Source organism: Monodelphis domestica, chromosome 1 (assembly GCF_027887165.1).
Source record: "Monodelphis domestica isolate mMonDom1 chromosome 1, mMonDom1.pri, whole genome shotgun sequence".
NCBI classification, from domain to species: domain Eukaryota; kingdom Metazoa; phylum Chordata; class Mammalia; order Didelphimorphia; family Didelphidae; genus Monodelphis; species Monodelphis domestica.
In genome coordinates, this window is record NC_077227.1 from 166,020,589 (window position 1) to 166,042,359 (window position 21,771).

General features: G+C 38.6%; 1 protein-coding gene across 3 annotated transcripts in view; it reads left to right on the top strand.

Annotated features, from left to right (window-relative positions):
- Positions 1-3,457: 3,457 nt before the first annotated feature.
- MYO1E (myosin IE) overlaps positions 3,458-21,771 on the top strand; it is a 249,712-nt gene continuing 231,398 nt past the window's right edge. The window contains exon 1 of one of the 3 annotated variants that reach the window (XM_056809198.1): positions 3,458-3,880. Coding sequence is in view for 1 of the 3 variants with exons in the window: in XM_007479659.3 (XP_007479721.2) it covers positions 3,878-3,880 (3 nt within the window). In the remaining 2 variants the exon portion in view is untranslated. Of the gene's footprint in view, positions 3,881-3,921; positions 4,916-21,771 lie in introns of those variants that run through there. The other 2 variants (XM_007479659.3, XM_056809206.1) reach the window with 2 other exon arrangements.

Sequence of the window (21,771 nt, forward strand, 5' to 3'; positions counted from 1 at the left end):
TTATTGTAATACCCTGTGGATAGGTTGACCTGCCTCAAGTCTCTTCCTTCTCCAGTTCATTTTCCAATCAGCTATCAACAAGATATTCCAAAATTCAGGTCTGATCATATCACCCTCCTATTCAAACAATTCCAGTGTCTTCCTATTACTGCCAGGATCAGCCATAAAACCATCTGTTTGGCTTGAAAAGCCCTTTAAATGTTGGCTCTTTTTTATTGTTTAGTTATTTTTCAGCTACTTTAATGACCCCATTTGGAGTTTTCATGGCAAAAATACTGGAGTGGCTTGCCATTTCTTTTTCCAGCTCATTCTACAGAAGAGTAAACTGAGGCAAACGAGGTTACTTGATTGTCCAGGGTCACAGAACAAGTATATGAGGTCAAATTTGAACTCAGATCTTCCTGACTTCAGGCCTAACATTCCATCCACTGGGCCACCTACCTACCCAATGATTTAGTAAAACCTCATTACCTAAAGTTCTCTCCCTCCATTTTTTTCACTTGCTAGCTTCCTTTTAGGTTCTAACTAAAATCTTACCTTTTGCAAAAAGCCTTTTCTCACCCACCCTCAAGGCTATTGCCTTCCCTTTATTGATTATCTCCAATTTATTCTGAACATATCATATATCTTGTTTGTATGTAGTTGTTTACATGTTGCCCACACTGGACTTTGAACTCTTTGAAAGCAAGGACTGTTTTTGCCTTACTTTGTATCTTTAATGTTTAGTACAGTACCTGGCACATAGCAGCAGATAATTTTTGACTTGACTTCACAGTATTGATATAAGGTATCCAAGACTAATTATAGCCCTAGTTCTGGGTAAAAGTACCCATCTGTCTTCCTGTTATAGTTATATGTTATATGATGGGGACCCCAGAAATAGAATTAATGCTGCCTCTCTCGTACACAGAGAATCAAAATCACTGAAATTAGAGTAGGAAGAGATGTCAGAGAGCATCTAATTCAACTTGTACCTAAGCAGGAATCCTTCCTGCAACATCCCTGGTAAGTGGTGATTCAATTTTTGTTTGAATATCTTTCTACTACCTCCGAAGGCAGTTCATAGAATGTAAAGCTGAAAGAGACTTGCAAGAGCACCAGGTAAAACATCTTCAATTTACAAAGGAGGAGACTGAGGCTCAGGGATGTGGAGTGATTTATCCAGTGAAAAGAGCATTGACTTTGGAGTCAGAGGATCTAGTTTCTAAACCGTCCTCTGCTATTTATTACCTTTGTGACTCTGGGAAAGTCACTGAATCTTCCTTAGCTTCTATTTATCTATAAAACAAGAGGAGTAGACTGAAACACCTTCCAATTCTAGATATATACTCTCCCCACATAGCTAGTAACTAGTAGAGGCAGGATTCCACTTTTGTCCAAAAACTGTCCAGCTCTAGCTGCTAACTTTTTCCTTACATGAGTCAAAAAACCACCCCCTACATTAGTACAAATCATTGAAACAAATAATCAATTCATTCAATTTGTTTAGAAATGTCAGTTGCATCCTCAGTCTCAGACAAGCCATGTTCTCCTCTCCGAAAAGCACTTATTAAGCACCTATGTACCAGGTGGAGATAAAAAACAAAAATGAAATAGCTTCTTCCCTTAAGGAAGGTTTTTTTAATTGGGGTGGGGGTGGGGACAGGATACCAGATAGGTAAAAAACTAAAGGCAACATAGATACAAGTCATTCTAGGGTGAAGGTGCTGCAGAATACCATTTGTAAGATTGTTTCCAGCTTCAGAGGGTAGAACTATGGTACTGAATGAACTAAGTAAGCCTTAGGGATACACTAGAGATGTTCTCTTTTGCAGGGAAGATAAAATAGTTGCAAAAAGTAGTGTTTAACTAGGGACAATAAGTTAAAAGTGATAACATTGATATTTATTTAACAATGATTTATTTACTATGTGCAAGTCATTGTGCATGGCACTAGAATTCACCTTTACCTCTAAATCTACACCTACTCCGAATTTCCATTTCTCTACCAATGCCTTGAAAAATGGTCTACCAGCACTATTCTCCAAATCATTCAGGCTCATAATTTCAATTATTTTTTCTTCTTCCTCATACTCAGACATTTTAAGTCTCCTGGAATTCACTTTCACAATATCTCTTAAACAGGTCCTCTATTCTAGCCATCACCTTTACCATCTCTGGCTTCTATGTTTCCAATAGCCTCCTAATATGGTCACCCCCTTTTTTTGTTGTCTGTCTCTGCCTCTCCCCCACCCATACTGCACAAACACAGCCAGATTCATTTTCTTAAAAGTACAGTTCTCAAAACATTCTATCTCCAAACCTTCAATAGCTCCATATAGCTTACTGATTAAAATGTAAATACTTTAACTTGGTTCCCCTATAATCTGGCTCCAAAATGTCTTTCTTGGCTCATTTTGCTATTTCACCTTCAGAACTCTATAAACTAGCCATTCTGAACTGGGTTCTGTTCTCTTAGCTCCTTTCACTTTCCCATCTCCCTGACTTTGCACATGTTGCTTTCTCTGTCTGCAGTAGAATAACAGAATCATGGAATATCAGAAATGGAAAGTAGCTGAGGTCATGTAGTCCAATACAAACCCCTCCACAGTGCCCCAACAAAGAGCTTTGTAGCCATTACTTGAAGACCTTTAGTGATGATGAAGATGATGATGGCAACTAGGTGGCGCTGTGGATAGAGTGTTGCCCTGGAGTCGAGAAGATTCATTTTCCTAAGTTCAAATCCGGTTTCTGAAATCTCATAACCCTGGTTGCCTCAGTTTCCTCATATATATAATGAACTGGAGAAGGAAATGGCAAACCATTCCAGTATTTTTATCAAGAAAACCCCAAAAGAGGTCAGAAAGAGTCAGACACTATTGAACAACAGAGATGATGAACTCATTGTTTCAAAAGACAGTGTACCCATTTTCTAAAAAGTCCACTTCTAGTACTTTCTGGCTTTCATATTTACAACAATGGTTAAGAGCTAAGGGAAGGCAGGGGTGGGGGAGAAGGATATGGATCACCATTTTGATTTCCCTTAAAATCCTAGACCTGGGAAAGAAAAAGGATTTCCTCTGGGCTTCTGCCATAACTCTGATCTTCTTTGCTGATAAAATATTTTTCTTCTTTTTCATTGTTCTGGTTGCTTCTCTAACCTGGAAGATAAGCACAGCTCAGACTTTCATGTTGAAAGAAGTTTGAAGCTTTTCTTTTTTTCTTTTTTCTATTTTGATGAACTTTTATCTTCTAAAACTACCAAGTCTTTTAACTGGGAGCTTAGGTCAACAAAGTTCTTTGGAAGCTGAAGGGGAGGAGAAAGGAAAGGGCCAGAGGACTACAGGATCCAGAAACCTTTGGAATCCCTAGCAGCTCCATGCTTGTTGGCTGCTGGAGTTTCCCTGAGGAATGACGCTATGAAAATAAACCCTGATTCGTCAGGGCCGAACTGAATTCTCCATTTAAGGACAGATTGCCTGGCCCCAACAGAGGCTTAGCCTGGGGAGTACATAGTGAGAGAGTAAAGAAAGAGGAGGAGCAAGACTGGCGGTGGAACTGCAACTGCCGAGACTGCCCCTAGCTAGCACTTCCAAGTCCGGCGGCCGGAGGAAGCTTCAGCTTACTGCCGAGTCCTTACTGAGCTACTCATAGGATGAACAGGGTCTGCTAAAGGAGACCCTCCGTCCCCAACCTACCCTGCGGATCCTGCTTGGATGGAGTCCTCTCACTGTTCCCATTGGCTCCTTTGAGTGTTTGGGGTGTTGGGAGGATTCTTTTTTTTTTTTCCTCCAAAAGGAACCAACTTTTGAAGTTTGAGAAGGAAATAACATTCCAGACCCTCCACTCCCCCACCAATCGGTTTGAGGTGGAGGAGCTACCGCGACTTTAATTCACCATGGTAAGTTGGCTGGGGCTTGGAGCTGTCGGCGGCGCCGGGGTGGGCAGAGAACCCGGGGGCTGGAGCAGGCTGCCCAGAAGGGAAGTCCACCTTGCTGGGCCACTTACTCATCGATCCCGGAAAGTCCATCTCGGCCGCTTATCCTCCTGGGAAAGGTTGAGAGAAAGGAAGTAGGGGTCCCTACTCCTTTCTCCCACCTTTTTTTCAACAGGTTTCCGGGAAAAGAGGAAGCAAAAAGTGCCTGAAGTAGATTTCTTCGTCTCTAAACTTGTGTTTGTATTGTGTGTGGTGTGGTGTGTGTGGTGTGTTTTTGAGTGAAAAGCTGACTGTCTGCATCTGGTCGCTGCCAGTTGCTGAAAGTGTGGGGCTTGAGCAGGAGGGGAACCAACCACATGTGTTTTCCAGTGGGCACCGCGGGCACGGCCCCTCTCTCGGTGCGTAAGTCCCCTTTCTTCCTCTTAGAGAGCCTGGAGAATCCGCAGGGTGCAGCTGCGCTCTTAACCTGGCCACTTCTGCCAAAGGCGAAGTTGCAGTCTAACCTCAGCCCACCGGCCCCGAGCCCTGGGCATGGTGCTTTGCGCCGGCCGCCTCGGCTTGGGGCTGTTTCTTCCCAGAGCCTGCTCTCTCTCAGGGAGCCCGGATTCTCTTAGTTCCGCCGGGGCCAAGACAGGCTTCCCGATCCGGGCTGGCATTTGCGAGGTCGTGTGGGAAAACCAGTCTGGAGGTTGTTTGTCGGCCTGTCCTGAAGAGAGAGAAAGAGGGTGGGAGAGAGAGAGTGGGAAGGAGAGGAGACAGCGCCACCGCCGCCGCTGTAGCCACGGTCACAAAGGGAGGAGGAGGAGGGAGAGTCCAGGTAAAGAGTACCTGGAGATCAGCTTATGGGCTGGGCTGGACGCACCAAGCGAAAGTGACAGACTGGCAGAGTCAAAAATCCTGTGGGTTTAAGAAAACTGAGCTGGCAAATTCTATAATCAGAAATACAAAAATAGCTGTTAGTATTTCCTAAACTGCCGCCCGGCTCCCCACAACTGCAAGGTAACAGTACTTCTGTGTGTATATATAACCGCGAAAGTTTTGAAGGTTCTTCCCTCTTGCTCAAGTTTTGCATTCTGTCTGTCCTTTTACATATCTGTGAAAGTGTCCAATTCTTCACTCCCTACCCCTAAAGACACAACAGTGTCTTGGACTTTTCTTGGATCTTTTCCCCTCCTTGAACCGTACCCCCACCACCACCACGTGAAATATTTATGGGAGGAGAGTGTAAAAATAAGACTGGAAATACTACTGCTAAAAGATCGGAAGACTAGAGAAGTTGTACTAATGCCTTCATATTGGGTATTTTTTTATCGGAAATAAGTTTGGACAGGTTAGATGGGCTGGACTCCTGTGTGTTGTTTGCTACCACTGTGTGCTTACAATGATTGTAGAAATGGAGTTAGTTGAAAATCATCTATTTGGTACTGTAGAATACTTGCTTAAAATGTAGATACTGTAACAAAGGGCAGGGAAATGTAAAGAAAGCCTGTGGGCCTACATTTGCTGCTTCTTGTCTCTACTGACTTGGAGGTTGTGCTTATTTACAAAAGATTCATCTTTATCCTTGGGAAAATCTCTCTAGTCTTGAAGGGAACATTCCAGAGCCCATTATCAATAGGCAATGAAAAATAGCATCATATTTGTCCCTAAAGAAAAAAAACATTAAAACGCACATCAATTTTCCTTTCAAGTATCCATATTCAAGAATTCAGTTAACCCTAAATTACTTTGGAAATAGTAGCTTATTTAAGTAGAGAGTATGTTTGGGATTTCTGCTTCCTGGTTAGAAGTAGAGTTAAGAGAAATGATAGTTTTGGTATTTGGGAATTTCTGAAATTGGTTTCCACAGTTCAATCTAAAAACTGGGGAAATGAGATTATAACAAAACATAAATATTCTCATAATGTTTCAACAGAGGGGCAAAATCTTGAGGGAAAATCCAAAATGTTAGATGCTTTTTAAATTTTTTAGAAGATGTCCCTATTTAACCTTTTCTGAGTGCCTGAAAAACCTATATACATTGCTGGATAGAGGGGCCTCATAAGTATACTTATGCAAAGGAAGGATATTCCAGCAAAAAAAAAAAGATATTTCTAAAATTCTATAAACTATTAATTTTAAGTCTTTCATTGTTTAGTGCACATGGCAGCAGCAGGCAGGAGTATGACTTACCTATTAGTGGGCACTTTGCCATGGACACAGATGGGCATGTCTGTGGGCAGCCAAGAGACTCTGTGTATCAGATATGGTTGTTGAGGCCAAGGTTCCCTGTCAGAAAAGTTGAAACAGCTGGCTGTCCTGAAATAAGAGATGGGCCATCATGAAATCAACAATAATCTAAATTAATTTGCAAAAATAAAATAAAATAGATTTTTTTTTCTATTACCACAAAGAATTTGGTGTGCTCGTTTTTATAAAATGTGGAGTTGTGGATTTGTTATTAAAGGTAGTGAGACTTTGTTCTAATAAAAAAATATGATATTTTGTTTACATTGGATCCCATGCCAACTTGGGCACTGTATGTGGATTATGTCATCTGATGCTGAAACCTCAAAATGCACCTTTGTTCAGCAGGGCACAGCTGCACCCCACTGTAATTTAGGGCAGGAAGGGAAGAAGCATTCAGTGGTCAAAAGTTAGGATGTAGTCAGTAATTGGTAAAACTTCAGCCAGGATCTAGGGATAACACCAGAGCTGGCCAATTTTTTAAGTGAGATTTTTCAGGAAATATTGTTAGAATCTTAGTCTTACACCTCATCAAAAAGAAGCCCCACCAGTCCTGAAATCCTGACCAGACTGATTCATTCCTGACTCATAGAGAAGATGGCCATTTTCTGACTCACTAGGATAAGCGACTTGCTTTTGGTATTCCCTATTAATGATTTTCTGGCTTATGAATTTTCTTTATCTTTCGACCATTTGATGGCAGAAACTTATATCTACCTGGTAAATTTGAATGTAGAACTAAGATTATGCAATCCTATAAAGGCATGAATATCTCCTTCACCTAGTGGCCATTTAAATTAAGTATCCTCTCTGCCTTTTGTAAACTTCCTTGGAGAGACCATGTGATATGGTGGATAATGGGGCATATCAGTCCTAGAATTAAAGACTCTGGGTTCAATGTTGGCTCTGTCACATTTACTGTGGGCAAGTCATTTCACTTCTCTTGAATTTCAGTTTCCTCATCTATAAAATGGGAGGGGAGCTGAGGAAAGGAAATAACACTTCTGTCACTCATCTTAACCTTGTCATGGAATTCAAATGAAATTTATGTAATGTGAATACCAGATATCCCAGATTTTTTTTTACCTTTGCCATCAATGATAGTTATGCTTCTTTAATCTTAACCTTAGGTAAATAGGTGTACATTCATTGGGTTCCCAAAAATGGCAAAAATCCTGTTTTACTCTTTGTTATCAGTTTCAGTAAATTAAATAGTTAAATCTTTTGGGTCCAAATCTTCACACAAATCTTTCGGCCATACTTCTATAACAATGGAGTATTCCATTGTTCCATAATGCCAAAAATCATGCAGAACATATAAAAGATATCCAATGTAATCTGCTGTTTTACAGGCAAGACCCTGATTTTTGCTCTAAAGTCTTTTATAAATTAGTTTAGTTTCTCAGAATGTAGTTTCCAGTATGTGTATAGGTTTTTGTGAAGTGATATAAGGATCTGTTTAACACATACTTCTGTGATGATAATACTCAAACCAAGTATTCATATATTGAGGACTGTCAATTCTAGATAGAGAAATATAAAACCTTTTTGTAGGCTTGTTAACTTATCTCTTTGCCAGTGATGAAAGTTGTGGATTTTGTTGCTTGAAGTAGGACAACTGAAAGTCCTATAACATTTTAACTCATTTTGGAAAGAATTCCTGGATGGGATATAGTTGAAACTTTGAGGGGTTTTTATAGAAAAAAAATGTCTCTTTTAAAGAAGGGAAAGTAGTGGCCAATTATAGATTAGAAACCCATTAATTATGGGCAGAAGTACAGAAATATTGTAGTAGGAAAAGTGGAATGGGATCCATCTCTACCTAGAGTAAAGGGGAGGAGAGAGTTAAGCTTCTGAAAATCAAAGATTAGTGCTCTCCATGTTCACATCCAGAAACATATACTCTTAAAGGCTTAAAAAAAAAAAGCCTTAAAGAAGCCTTTATAGTCCCCTTTCTGATCTCATTCTGCATTAGTTAGAAGAGAAAGAATCAGAATACTTTTGCATGAGACTTTCTAATGCATTCAAAAATAGGATCGGGAAAGTACTTCTCTTAGAGAGACTCTTCTAGGGCTTACATGTTTGAGAAGCTATTGTAGTTGACCTGTAGTTTTGTAACATTCTCTAATTTTAACTAATAACTGTCACACCCAGCAGCTAGGGAGGTATCTTGGTGGATTAAGAGTCAGGCCCAGAGATGGGAGGTCCTAGATCTGATCTCAGATACTTCCTAGCTATGTGTCCCGGGGCATTACCTAGCTCTTACTGCTCTTCTGCCTTAGAAGCAATACACGTTATTAATTCTAAGACAGAAGGTAAGGTCTTAAAAAATAAATAAATGTCACCCAAAAGGTACCCATAAAATCAAAGTAAAGTAGAAATCTAAAACTCTGGATGAAACAGGATATGGCAGAAACTATATAAGGAACTTACTCACTACTATGGAAATGGCTTTGATTTTGAGCTGTTTTATCTTTGGTAATTTTTTCTTGTGGCCAAGAATAAAGCTTTTAGACTATTTCATTGTTATATGCCCAATAGTGATTTTTAAAAATTACCTTCCACCTTGGAACCAATACTTAATATTGGTTTCTTAGGCAGAAGAGCTATAAAGGCTAGGCAAATTTGGGGTTAAGTGGGTTCAGATTTGAACCTAGGACATCCTATCCCTATGCCTGGCTCTCAATCCACTGAGCCACCTAGTTGCCCCACAGTAGTGATTTTAATTGCTTACTAGGTTACATTCGAATAATATATTGATAGAATGCTAGATCTAGAAGATAACTAAGAGATAATCTAATAGAATGTATTCAATTTATAGTTGAGAAAGCAAAGAACTCAAAGTGGGCAAATGACTTAACCAAAGTCATTGTTGGTAGCAGAAAATCAGGACTAGAAACCAGGTTTCCTGACTTACATTTCATCTTGCCATTATGTCACATTGTACCATTCCTATGCATAGTCATAGATCTAAAATTCAATTTAGCAAATTCAGTAAACATTTGTTAAAAACCTACTATGTGCCAGGCACTGTGCTTATCAGCACTGACTGAGGATACAAAAAGAAGCAAGAGACAGCCCCTGACCTCAAGAAGATTATACTCTAATGGTGGGGAGATACCATTCAAACAAATATACAAAGCAAGCTATATATAGGATTAAAAGAGAATAATTAAAATAGGAAAAGCCCTGGAGTTAAGAGGAGTTGGTGAAGGCTTTCTGTAGGAGGTAGAATTTTAGTTAGAACATGAAGCCAGAGAGGTCCATAGTAGAAAAAGAAGAGCATTCCAGGTATAGGGGAAAACTGGAGAATACCTAGAGCCAAGAAATGCACTGTCTTGTTCAAGAAACAGTCAAGAGGCCACCAGTGGAGTACATGTTGGCAAGCAAGGTTTAAGAAGACTAGGAAGGTAAGAGAGGGCTAGATTATGAAGGGCTTTGAATGCCAGACTAAACATTTTGTATTTGTTCCTGGAGGCAATAGGAAACCACTGGAGTTCATTCAGTAAAGGCAATGGTGTAAACCAGAAGGGAACTTAAGGGCTATTCAGTCCAGCTCCCCTCCCCTGTTTTTCGGATCAGAAAACTGAGTCCCAGAGAAGTTAAATGACTTACCTAAGTTACAAGTATAATGTTAGAAGCAATATTTGAATCCAAGTTCTCTGACTTTAGAATTGGAGCTTTTTCTTCTACAACACACTGCCTTCATTTGAGCAGATAGTATAGTATTATTTAAAGTATAGTATTATTTAAAGGGAGGGAGGATACTGAAGGTTTCTTTGGCAAAAAGTTTTTTTTTTCCACAGAAAAATTTCCTGGAAATTAAGTCATGTAGATGTCACTTTAATGTTTACAAAGTGCTTTACTCACAATAGCCCTTTGAGATAGATTGCTTACATATTTTTCCCCATTTTATGATGAGGTAACTTCTCTCACACTCATTCTGAGTGACTTATCCATGGTCACACACTTTCAGAGCCAAAATTCAAACTAAGATTTCCTTCCTTGAAGTCTAGCACTTTTTCTACCACATACTTACACCAGGAAGTTAAGAATCCTTAATTAGTTTTTTAGGTGACTTGGAGATTCTACTTCTCTCTCTCCTGTGACTCCTCCCACCTTCCAACCTCTTCCTTCTCACCCTCCCTTTGCCCATCCTTTGCCCATCTCCATCTCACATTCAATTCACCTAGTGACCCATAATGTGGTAAAAAGCTGACTGGAATTATATCCATTTTGAACCTTATATACGATTTTTTTTTTAAGCCCTTACCTTCCATCTTGGAGTCAATACTGTGTATTGGCTCCAAGGCAGAAGAGTGGTAAGGGCTAGGCAATGGGGGTCAAGTGACTTGCCCAGGGTCACACAGCTGGGAAGTGTCTGAGGCCAGATTTGAACCTAGGACCTCCGGTCTCTAGGTCTGGCTCTCAATCCACTGAGCTACCTAGCTGCCCCCATATACGATTTTTAAAAACCCCTTTCTGTCTTAGAATGTAAGTTCCAACGCAGAAGAGCAATAAAGACAAAACAGTTGGGATTAAGTGACTTGCCCAGGGTCACACTAAGAAGATATGAATAGAGCTTATATGCTTCTAAGTCAATACGCCTGTACCCTATTTGATATCATCCAGACTGCAGATGGAATAAGGGTATTTCCCAAAGGACTCAATTTATTCTGTTTCTTGTCCTTGATTTTGCATTTTTTTAAATGAAGTCATCCCCACAGTTCACAGAATACTAGAATCTATCAGAAGTCATCTATTCCAATTCCTTCAGTGATTTCTGAATCATCTATGCAACATATTTGACAATTAACCTTACTTAATAAGGTAGCTCATCCCATTTTCTGACAATTCTAATTGTTAGGTAGCTCCTTTCTTTTTGAGCCAAAACTTCTTTCCCTGGACCTTCCATCCCCTCATCCTAGGTCTGCCTTCTAGAACTTTCTCCTCAGTATATAATTCCCCCCCCAATAGTGCAAGATAAAAAACTTATTTCTTACTTCCTGACTTTAAAATATCAAATTATTTTAAGTTCTGTTTTTTAAATGACATATGGAGCTAAAGAGAGTAGAAGCTTAACATGAACTGCATGAGACTTTCATATAACTTCAGTACTTTGTATTTTGTATTAAACATAATATGAGTGAATTTTTATGAGTCTGAACTGAAGAAATTGCTAATCACTTTGTGTTTCATAATTGGATTCTGAATTTTATACTCCATGAAAATTTATAATGACTCCTCATCACCTTTGAAAGGTATTGGAGTATAAAATCCCACATAAATGGGAGGTACTATCAACTGCATTGTGGAGATTATAAGATTCTTTGTGTGACTTTTTGCAATTTGAAGTCCTGTTACTTTTTTTTTTTTTTACAAAAAATGTGGTTAATTTATTATTATGCCTTGCATTTTTGTGAAGACAATATTTACTTTTTAAACATGTTTTTCATTCTGGCTTCATTTTTTTGGCTTCTTATTAATCTTGCTGACTAAGACTTGATATTTACAGAACAAAGAAGAGGTTTTCAAATATCAAAAGCATTAAAAAATGTCTCAGCTTCTGGGCACATTTTGTGCTACGTTAAGCAAATTATTTTTTCAAACTTCAGTTTCATCATTTAATGTGGCAGGCAAGAGGTTCTGCTACAAGATGACTTTAGGAATTTTGCATTTGGACACCTGTGGATTATGTTGTTGTTCAGTTGTGTCTGAGCTTTGTGGCCCCATTTGGGATTTTCTTGGCAAAGATACTGGAATGGTTTGCTATTTCCTTCTCTAGCTCATTTTATAGATGAGGAAACAAGTCAAGTAAGGTTAAGTGACTTGCCCAGGGCCACACAGCTAGTATGTGTCCAAGGTCTGATTCAAACTCAGATCTTTTTGACTGTAGGCCCAACAATCTGTCACTTTATTCACTGCCATCTAAATGCCTAGGGTTCTGATTCTCCTATTGTAAAGGTATCCCCAGTTTTTCCAGGATAATTGTCCTCTGGAGGGATAGGTTGAAGGAGTTTGAAGCAGATTGCATAGCATGATTATAAAGTAATGGAACAGATTTTTTTTTTAACAAATAAACCAGAACTTATATATCGAAATGAATGTTGTTTTTCAGTGCAAGTTACTGTGGGAAGCTGCCTTTTCAGACCTTTGGTACTTTTGCTGTTGCTTCAAGCATCTTTAAAAGTCCTGTGGAAAATTGCTCATTTGCCTTCAGAACTACAGAAAAAAAGTAGTTTCATTATTTTGTAAGAACAGCAATATAGAATTATTTATTCTATAGTTTGGTCATCCACCTCATTCTTAGGCTTAGCATTAAATAATTTTGAGTACTTGAAAAAATTAAATTAAACTGCAGAGCCTGAAAAATTGTGATCTTAGAGAAAACTCAAAAGAATGTGTGGTAGTCTTTGAAGGCCCCTCTGGAAGAAGAGGTTCCCCCCCAAAACGTTTTGAGCAATGGAAGTAGTGTTATATTGAATGTACAGGACCACAGAGGAAGAGACAGCACCTATTTAGATTTACTTTATATACAGGCATTTTGTTTAAAAATCTATTCACATTGCTTTGTGGTCATGCATATCTCCAAATTAAATATAAAACCATCCCATTTTAGAGTAAGATGGGACTCTTAGAGGTCATCGAGTCCAACATTACTTAAGGATCTAAAACTTGATGTTGAGATTGACTGTGACTTGCCCATGATCATATAGCAATTATTTTAGTGATGGATCAGAACAATAAGTCATATCTCCTACCATAACTCATTGCTGTTTCTGCTGTACCAAGCTAGTATGAAATCTTAGTCCAAGGTGGGTAAATAACTCTGTCCGTTACAGTAAGAGGAGACCTTCCTGGACATTGAAGAATGGACCAGAGAATCTGGCATAGTGAAGGGCTTCAATAAACTAATTCTCCAATTAGTAAATACAAGAGGTGGCATAGAGTGGATAGAGTGCTGGACTTGGGAGTCAGGAAAACCCAAGTTCAAATACAGGTTCAGACACTTTACTAGCTGTGTGACCCTAAGCAAGTCACTTAAACTATCCCATTAATAATACCCCTCTCAGGTTTGTTGTGAAGTGTGCTGTAAATATTTACTGTTATAAGAGGATTTAATGGGAATGATGCCTTCTCTAGGTTTAGGTGTTGGAAAAAATCCTCCCTCCATTCTGTATTGCCCCTGCAAAAGATATGCTTACTCTGGCATTACATGTTCTGAGATTATTGCTAGGAGTATTACCCAGAATGCATAGTCAGGGTTCTTTGTACTCAGTATCAAGTCCTCGGTGTACAGTGATCCTGATGGGCCTTCACACTCTGTGACATTGTTCCTAAGCAGACAAATATGTTGGAGCCAAGGATTGTTAAGACTTCCAGCCTCAATTAAGTAAACATAAATCTGATTTGAGCAGAGACTTGAAGAGGGCTAGGGGAGAGGTTCATTTCCCTTTGTATGGCTTGGAGGTAGAGTCCATAAGAGTTGAGCAAGATGATCATGTTTCAGTTAACATGTCAAGCATATATATTCTGAGAATGTGATTCAAGGAGCAGCATGACTACATTATTTTCAAACTTAAGAAATTCTTGATCCAAGGGGTCTCATATAATATATGGTAGGTTTCAGTTTATAGGCTATAAATATCCTTTTTTTCTTATTAAAAAAAACACAAAAAACTTAGCTCTTGGCTTTTTGACTTTTGCAAAGGTATATTTTTTTTATTAATATCAACATTTCAAATGGTTTATGTAACGGTTATTTAAGGTGTAAATGTTCCCAGGCAGACGGGTTTATATTAGTATTTACTTTTTGATATAATTTTATTATTTTTTAAGTAACAAGTTTTCAGATTTTATCTGTCCCTTCTACTCTCTCCAACTGGGCAAATTTTTAAAGATAATATAAGATAGTTATTGATGATACAATAAAGGTAAAAGAGCAAAAAATTATTATACACAGTTGAGTCCATCTACATTAGACAGAAAACTGAACAAATTAGAATGACCAATAAAATCTTCTTGGATATTCTGATTTATTTTGGTCAGCACTTATGCTGCCAGTAATTCAAGTTAACGTGGAATTTGGTAATGGGATATTTTGGACAATACAGCTCTGCCTCTGAGGAGTAATGTTCAAGCCAATAAATAAGGTTTGGTTGTTTCCTGTTTCCCAGCAGGTAGAAGTAGGCTCTTATCAAAGGACATTGTGGATTTAGACATGGAACCATTTGTTAAACTATTTTGAAGTTATGAATGGTTTAAAAAGGATATTCAAGAATCATTTCCCATGAAATGTGGACATATCCCCCCTCCCCCTGCCATTATTTTAAGAGCCATAGCAAAGGTTAATTATTCCCAAATATTAGAGTATTATTCCCTTCCCTTTAACATGTTAAGAGCTTTGCAATTCAGATTCCTATTCCTTCAGATTTACTGTTCTATTTTCCACAGTGACCCCCAAGGGGGGGGGGTGATAACTGGGTACATTTGTCCTCACTGACCCACATATTCAAAGTTAAGACCCTAGATTGGGGGAAGCTCGGTGGCACAGGGGATAGAGTACTAAGTCTGGAATCAGGAAGACCTGAATTCAGATTTGGCCTCAGAAACTTATTAGCTGTGTGACCCTGGGTAAATCATTTAACCCTATTTGTCCCATTTTCTTCATCTGTAAAATGAGCTGAAGAAGGAAATGGCAAACCACTCCAGTATATCTGTCAAGAAAATTCCAAAAGGAATCATAAAGAGTCAGACAGGACTGAAAAACTACAAAACAATAATAATACCCTAGTTTCTATTAATAACTACTTATTGCCAGGATTCACATCTATTTGGCAAAAACCCTTATGTTGATTTGGTTTTCGTAATTTTAGTGTACCTGAGACAAAATTGGACTTTTCCTGAATATGTATGGTGGACCAAAATTTCCCATCCTTTCTACCTCCCTTCAGGAGTGTCAGGAAATTCAAAAGTATTTGGCTTCCTACTAGCACCCACATTCTTCATAAGTTGTGGGAAAATGGACCCAATAGATGCTTTGCACTTGTATAAACTCAGCTATTAAAACCAAAGCTGAGACAATCAAGAAGGAAAACAATATTTAAACTTTTTTTAGAGTTAAAAATAAGAGCACATTTTACACTATACATTTTCATAATAATGAATCATACCTAACCAGAGAGGACTATATGATGCTGGAAAAATAAACAATTAGGACTGACTGCTCAACTTCACATGTAGCTGGAAAATGAGTCTCTTGCTAACATCTTTCTGATTGGTGACAAAAGCCAGCATTTCTTTGCCCAAAGGAAAAGAAGTCAATCTATGAAAAATAAAATTTAAGTGGCATAGTTTTTAAAAATCTGCTATGACTCAAGAAAAAAAAATAGTAGCAATTTGCCAACTCTGCATTATGTATAGATTATGTTCTGTGGGCATGCATTTAGGCATAATGTAGGTTTCATACCCGAGGAAGGAAGATGACAAACTATAGTGAGTGCAACCTCAGCTAATGAGTGTCATAGTAAAGGGCTGGAAACCTTGTCAGAGGAAGAATTCTTGAGGAATTTGGGGAGGTGTTTAAGATAGTGAAGAGAAGCGTTGGAGGGATTTGAAGAATTTGTCATGTGGAAATGGGTACCCTTTCACATTGTCTCACAAATAAAGCAAAAATAAGCCTGTCCACTGTTGTCATCACTGGCTCAATGCTAAATTAAAGACTCTTAACCTTGGGAAAAGAGTTGGGGGGGGGGAAGGGGGAGAGACATAGACCTGTTCTATAGTCTTGTACAGCCTGTGGACCCCTATCAGAATGATATTTTGTTACAGTTGCATTATTTTGGTTGTATCTGACTCTTTGTGATTCCATTTGGAGTTTTCTTGGCAAAGATAATGGAGTGATTTGCTCTTTCCTTCTCCAGATGATGAAATTGAGTCATATAAGTGTCTTGCCCAGTAAGGGTCTGATTTGAACTCAGATCTTCTTAACTCTGGTTTCCACATTCTACCCACTGCCCCCCTTTTATGTTTTGTTTTATTTACCTACATTCATAATTATAAGAAGTATTATATTTCAGTTAGAGGTTAGTGAAAATGAGGGTGTGATTTTTTTTCCTATTTGGGTCCTGAGACCCTCAGAAATCTAGGAGTCCATGGACTGCTACTCTTTTTTTCTGGGAATTTGTGTTCTATAACATTCAAAATGTTTGTTTGTTTTTTTAATTCTGGAAAATTTAATTAACTAAGAATATTTTTTCATGGTTACATGATTCATGTTCTCCTCTTCCCCCACAATAGCTGACACACAATTCCACTGGGTTTTATGTGTATCATTGATCAAGACCTATTTCTATATTATTAATATTTGCACTAGAGTGATCGTTTAGAGTCTAAATCCCCAATCATATCCCCTCAACCCATGTGATCAAGCAGTTGTTTTTCTTCGGTGTTTCTGCTCCCACAGTTCTTTCTCTGGATGTGGACAGTGTTCTTTCTTATAAGTCCCTCAGAATTGTCCTGGATCACTGCTTTGCTGCTAGGAGAGATGGACTGCTACTCTTAAATATAAGTAGCAGAATCCTATAAAACCAGAGCCTCCTTCAACATGCATGGCTCTAGCCTCCCAGGGCTAATCTTACCTTTACCATGCTTTAGAGGGCTTTGAAGCTATAATTGATTAGTCAGGTAGGAGAGAGCCACATTCTACCGCAAACCTACATCCATAAGTGCACGTCAACTATCCTACAAAAGCTATGTTTAAGTGAGTGGTGTGTGCAGGGGTAAAGAGTTCATTCCAAGGCTGCTTTTGTAGCCTGCAAAACTTTCATTCTTTGTCATGATACTTATTAATAACCAGGATACATCATGAGCAAAGGCCTTAAGTCAGATTTGAGGATGTAAAATCCGTATATGGGACTATTAATGTTGTCTAAGATTCCTTCAGACTTTCTAGAACTCGCCCCTCTATGGACCATTCCACCTTTGAACCCTTCACCTTTAAAATCCATTCTCCAACTTGGGACATTCAGAAAGAGAGGAGAGGCTGGAAAAGGAAGTTGTGAATGAAAGGCTAGAGGGAGAGTTGTCTGCTTTAGAAACTAGAAAGACCTTAGTGAGAGCTCTGAGGGTTTACAAAGTACTCTGAATTAAAGAATTTAAGATTCCAAAGGAGCATTCACCTGTCATCTCAGATACTCTTTCTTCTACCTTAAGTTCTATCTATTACTAGTAGGATTATGGAATAGTAATATAACCTATTGTCTGTACTTTGTTTTGCATGGTTGTTTGCATGTCATCTATGAGCTCTTCAAGGGCAGGGACCATCTTACTTTCATTGTACTCCCCATCTCTTAGCACAATGTAGCAGAATAGGCTGGTGCTTAATAAATGTTAACTCGCTGGCTTCTCTCATTTTTTTTTTAATTTTATTTTTTTAATAAACCCTGTCTTGGAGTCAATACTGTATATTGGTTCCAAGGCAGAAGAGTGGTAAGGGCTGGGCAATGGGGGTCAAGTGACTTGCCCAGGGTCACACAGCTAGGAAGTGTCTGAGGCCAGATTTGAACCTCCTGTCTCTAGGCCTGGTTCTCAATCCACTGAGCCACCCAGCTACCCCCTTCTCTCATTTTTTTAATACCCTTATCTTTTGTCTTAGAATCCATACTAAGTATTGGTTCCTAGGCAGAAGAGTGGTAAGGGCTAGGCAATGGGGGTTAAGTGACTTGCCCAGGATCACACAAATAGGAAATATCTGATGCTTAATTTGAATCTAGAACCTGTTGTCTCTATGTCTGGCTTTCTATCCACTGAGCTACCTAATTGTCCCTGGCTGCTTGCCTATTAAAACCACTTAGGGGAAGAGGAGGAATTGATTCTAAGATGGAAAATTAGAGTCATTCAATTGAACAAACAATGGATTATCATTGTCATTGACATATGATTGTCAAATTATGTGAATACATGATTTTTCTCCACTCTTGCATATGTCATTTGAAAGGTGAAGAATTTTCATTTCCTTAGTAAGAAAATCTTTTTCTAACCTCAGACACTTCCCAACTGTGTGACCCTGGGCAAGTCACTTAACCCCCATTGCCTATAAAAAATATATTTAAAATGGGGACAATAATTTGTTTGGGAAATAGGCTGATGAGAACCATTTGTTCCAACAGCCTTGCAGAAAACACTAAAGTTGCCAAAGTCATCTACTGCATCCTGGGTCATTGCCAGCTGCCCTAAATTTTGTCTTGCCACTGGTCTTTGATGCCTTGAAGAGAAAGTGAAGCTGTTGACTTTATGCAACTCTGCCTCACTTAAGTCCAGTTCATGCATGAGTCAAGACATCACCTCATGATGTCATGGTCCTCTTAAAAAACAAAAATCAACAACAACAAAAAATAATAATTATATCTGCAATGTCTGTCTCCTAGGATCATACTTTGGAACTTTAAGGACCCTTCAAGAGGCCATCTAGTCTGACCCCCTCACTTTGCAGACGAAGTATTCACCCAGAGAATGAAATGTGACTTGTTCATTGTCACATGGGTAGTAGGGGGAAGAACTAGAATTCAACTCTAGGTCCTCTGACTTCAAATCTAGGACCCTTTCTTCTGTTCTGGGAAAGCAGAGGGTTGTATAAATGTTAGCTTGAGTTATTATTACTACTAGAGTTATTGCTTATTATTATTACTTATTATTTCTTGAATCATTATTATACCCCCTAGTGATAGACTAGTTATTTGAGTAAACTATATCTAGAAGAGGAGGTTTCTCAGATTTTCTGTAGTTAATCTAATGTTTAAAAGTATCCTGAGACCCTTATCTTTTGGATAAATGTAGTGGAGTGAGGAATTATGTAAATAAAGCTGCACTCAAAATCTACTGTTAAAAGCAGCTTTTGATTATCCAGCCTAGTGAAATGAGAAGAAATTTGGCTTCTATTAGTCAAAAAACAAAAACAAAATCCAACCAAACAACTGGTGACACTCAGTAGTGCTTCTGCCTTTGGTTGGGGACACTACCAATTTACTGCTTCTTTAGAGATTGTGGATTGATGGAAGGATAAATTGGGTAGGAAAGGAAATGGATAAGCTAAATAGAATTACTCATTGTATTCACCCTTGGGAGCAGGTGACAGTTGATTCAGATTGGTGTCTTCCTCAGTCATTGGTAGTATGCTTTTTTCACTCTGGGAGGTACCATTGCAGTTGAGCTCAAAATAATTCAAGCAGTGACCTGCTTTGGAGCATTTGTCAACAAAGAGCTTCTCTATGACTGTTAGGATTAAAATTCTCTGTAGTCTGTATCTTAATTTATAATCATTTATTAAACAAAATAAAAGGGGAGGCCAGAGAATGAAGAGGCCACTTTGGCCAGAAGTTAACCTTCCTCTTCACCTAGTTAGGGTTTACCTGAACTTAACTAGCTCATCTCACCATTCTTAATGGGCCAAAAAGGCTTTCCTTTCCCCAGACCTGAAACTTATATTATAGCCTCCCTAATGCCACTTTTCTGGATCTTTCTGATTGGCTTGTCTTCCAGACACCAGGAATCACCTGGGAGAAGAGGCAAGTGTCTTTTGGGTGTCTGGGAGCCACAAGGCTTCTGGTGTCCTCCCAGAGTGCCCATGTGCTGCCCTTATCCAGATAAGTTTCTTGCCCCCTGTTCTTAATCCAATCAAGAGATGGGGGCTGAAAGGAAAGCCAATTCACTAGAGAAAGGGTTTTCAAATTCAGTTTAAAATTTTCCTTTTACAACCCCAAGAATGATCTTAGGGTATCAAGAAAAAGGGTGCAAACTGGTGTTCAATTCTCACTTAACTAACTGTTGAGAGCACTACCAGTCATCTGGATTCACCATCTATTTCATTCTCTATTCATCATTTGCTGTCTTTCACCCCCATATCCAATGTGTAGCCACGACGACATGTTAGTTTTATCTTTGTAACATCTCTTCTATATGACCCCTTTTCTCCTCTGATTTCCACCACCCTGGTGCAGGCCTGCATTGACTATTATAATAACTGCTGATTGGTCTTCCTGCCTCAAGATTCTCCCCACTCTAGTCCCTCTTCTACTTGACTTCAAACTGATCTTCTACAGGTCTGATCACATCATCCCCCTATTCAGTCCACTCACTTGGCTCCTTATCACCTCAAGGCTCATTATAAAATCCTCTGTTTGGAGTAAAAGATTTTATTAGTTTTTATTTTTTCAATTATATGTAGAAATAATTTTTGACAATCATTTTTTGATATTTTAACATTTAAGATTTTCTCTACCCCCAACAATGAATAGTCTTCTTCTAAGTAATTACTGATATTTTCCTGTAATACTATTTCCATATGAGAATGGATTTTAAAAAACTTTTTTTCCATACATTGTTTATTTGTTTTCTCTCCATCCAATTGTAAGTTTCTTGAGGGCAGGGATTGTCATTTCCTTCTTTTTGTACCTGGAGCATAGTAGGCACTTAATAAATATTTATTGAATGAATGAATGAATGAATGAAAATTCTGGCTTTGCTCCTTATTACATGGGAAAATCAATGAATAATGATAACTAGTAAGTATATGTGTGTATAAAACTTTAAAGTTTGGATAGCACTTTTATGTATATTGTCTCATTTTATCCTCACAACAACCATATTAGGTGCTATTATCATTCCCATTTTACAGAGAGGCAGATTAGGACTGGAAGAAGTTAAGTGGCTTATCTAGGACCACAGCTAATGTTTGAGGAAGGATTCAAGCCCAGGTCTACTATACCGCCTACCATTCTGGGACTCAATTTCCAATATATGCAAAAGCACAAAACAAAAACATGATGGTCTAGAATATGTCTATGGTCCCTTTCAACCCTAGATTCTGTGTGGAGAAAAAGGATTCTTTAAAGACCGTATTAAGTCCCACCAGATGGCAACAGATGTTCTTCCTTTTTAGTTTACTTTTCCTCTTAGTAGGACAGGATGATAATAAGTTAATCTCAGTTCATGCATGAGACAAGCATCATCAGAGGAAAGGAGACTTGGTACTTCTTCCCCAACCACTTTTCCTAAATTACCTTGGAAATCGTTAAGCCTCTAGTTTCCTAGTTTAACAGGTTAAAAAACCAAGTTCTAAGATTGAAGTGATTTTGCTTAAAGCCACACAGTTAATCTAGGCAGAGCTGAGATTAAAACCCAAGCCTCTGACCCTCCAATGCTTTAACAGCTCACCAGCCTATTTTTACTGATACTTTTCAGTGGTGGAACACACCCCCACCTTAAGGCTACCATCATAGTATGGACTTTATTTAAACTGTTTTTATATATACACTCTAGCTCCTAGGAGAATGAGCCTCCTTCACCCTGGGGTCAGCTGGTATTGATATGTATTCACGCTTGCTATACAGAGCTATGGTTCAAGCCCATTTCTTTTGGTCCAAATCTTCCCGATGTGGTGGGGAAAGAAAATCCTTTCTTTTGCTGATACAAGAACATCCGACTATTGCCTACAAATCTTCTAATCAGCAAGGGAACCTTGACTCTGAAGGAATATTTGTGATACTGGCAGAGTTCCATAGACCTTATCTAAATGTAGAGGATCCTTTAGAAAACCATTAAAAACCATTAGATTCAATGACTGACTAAAG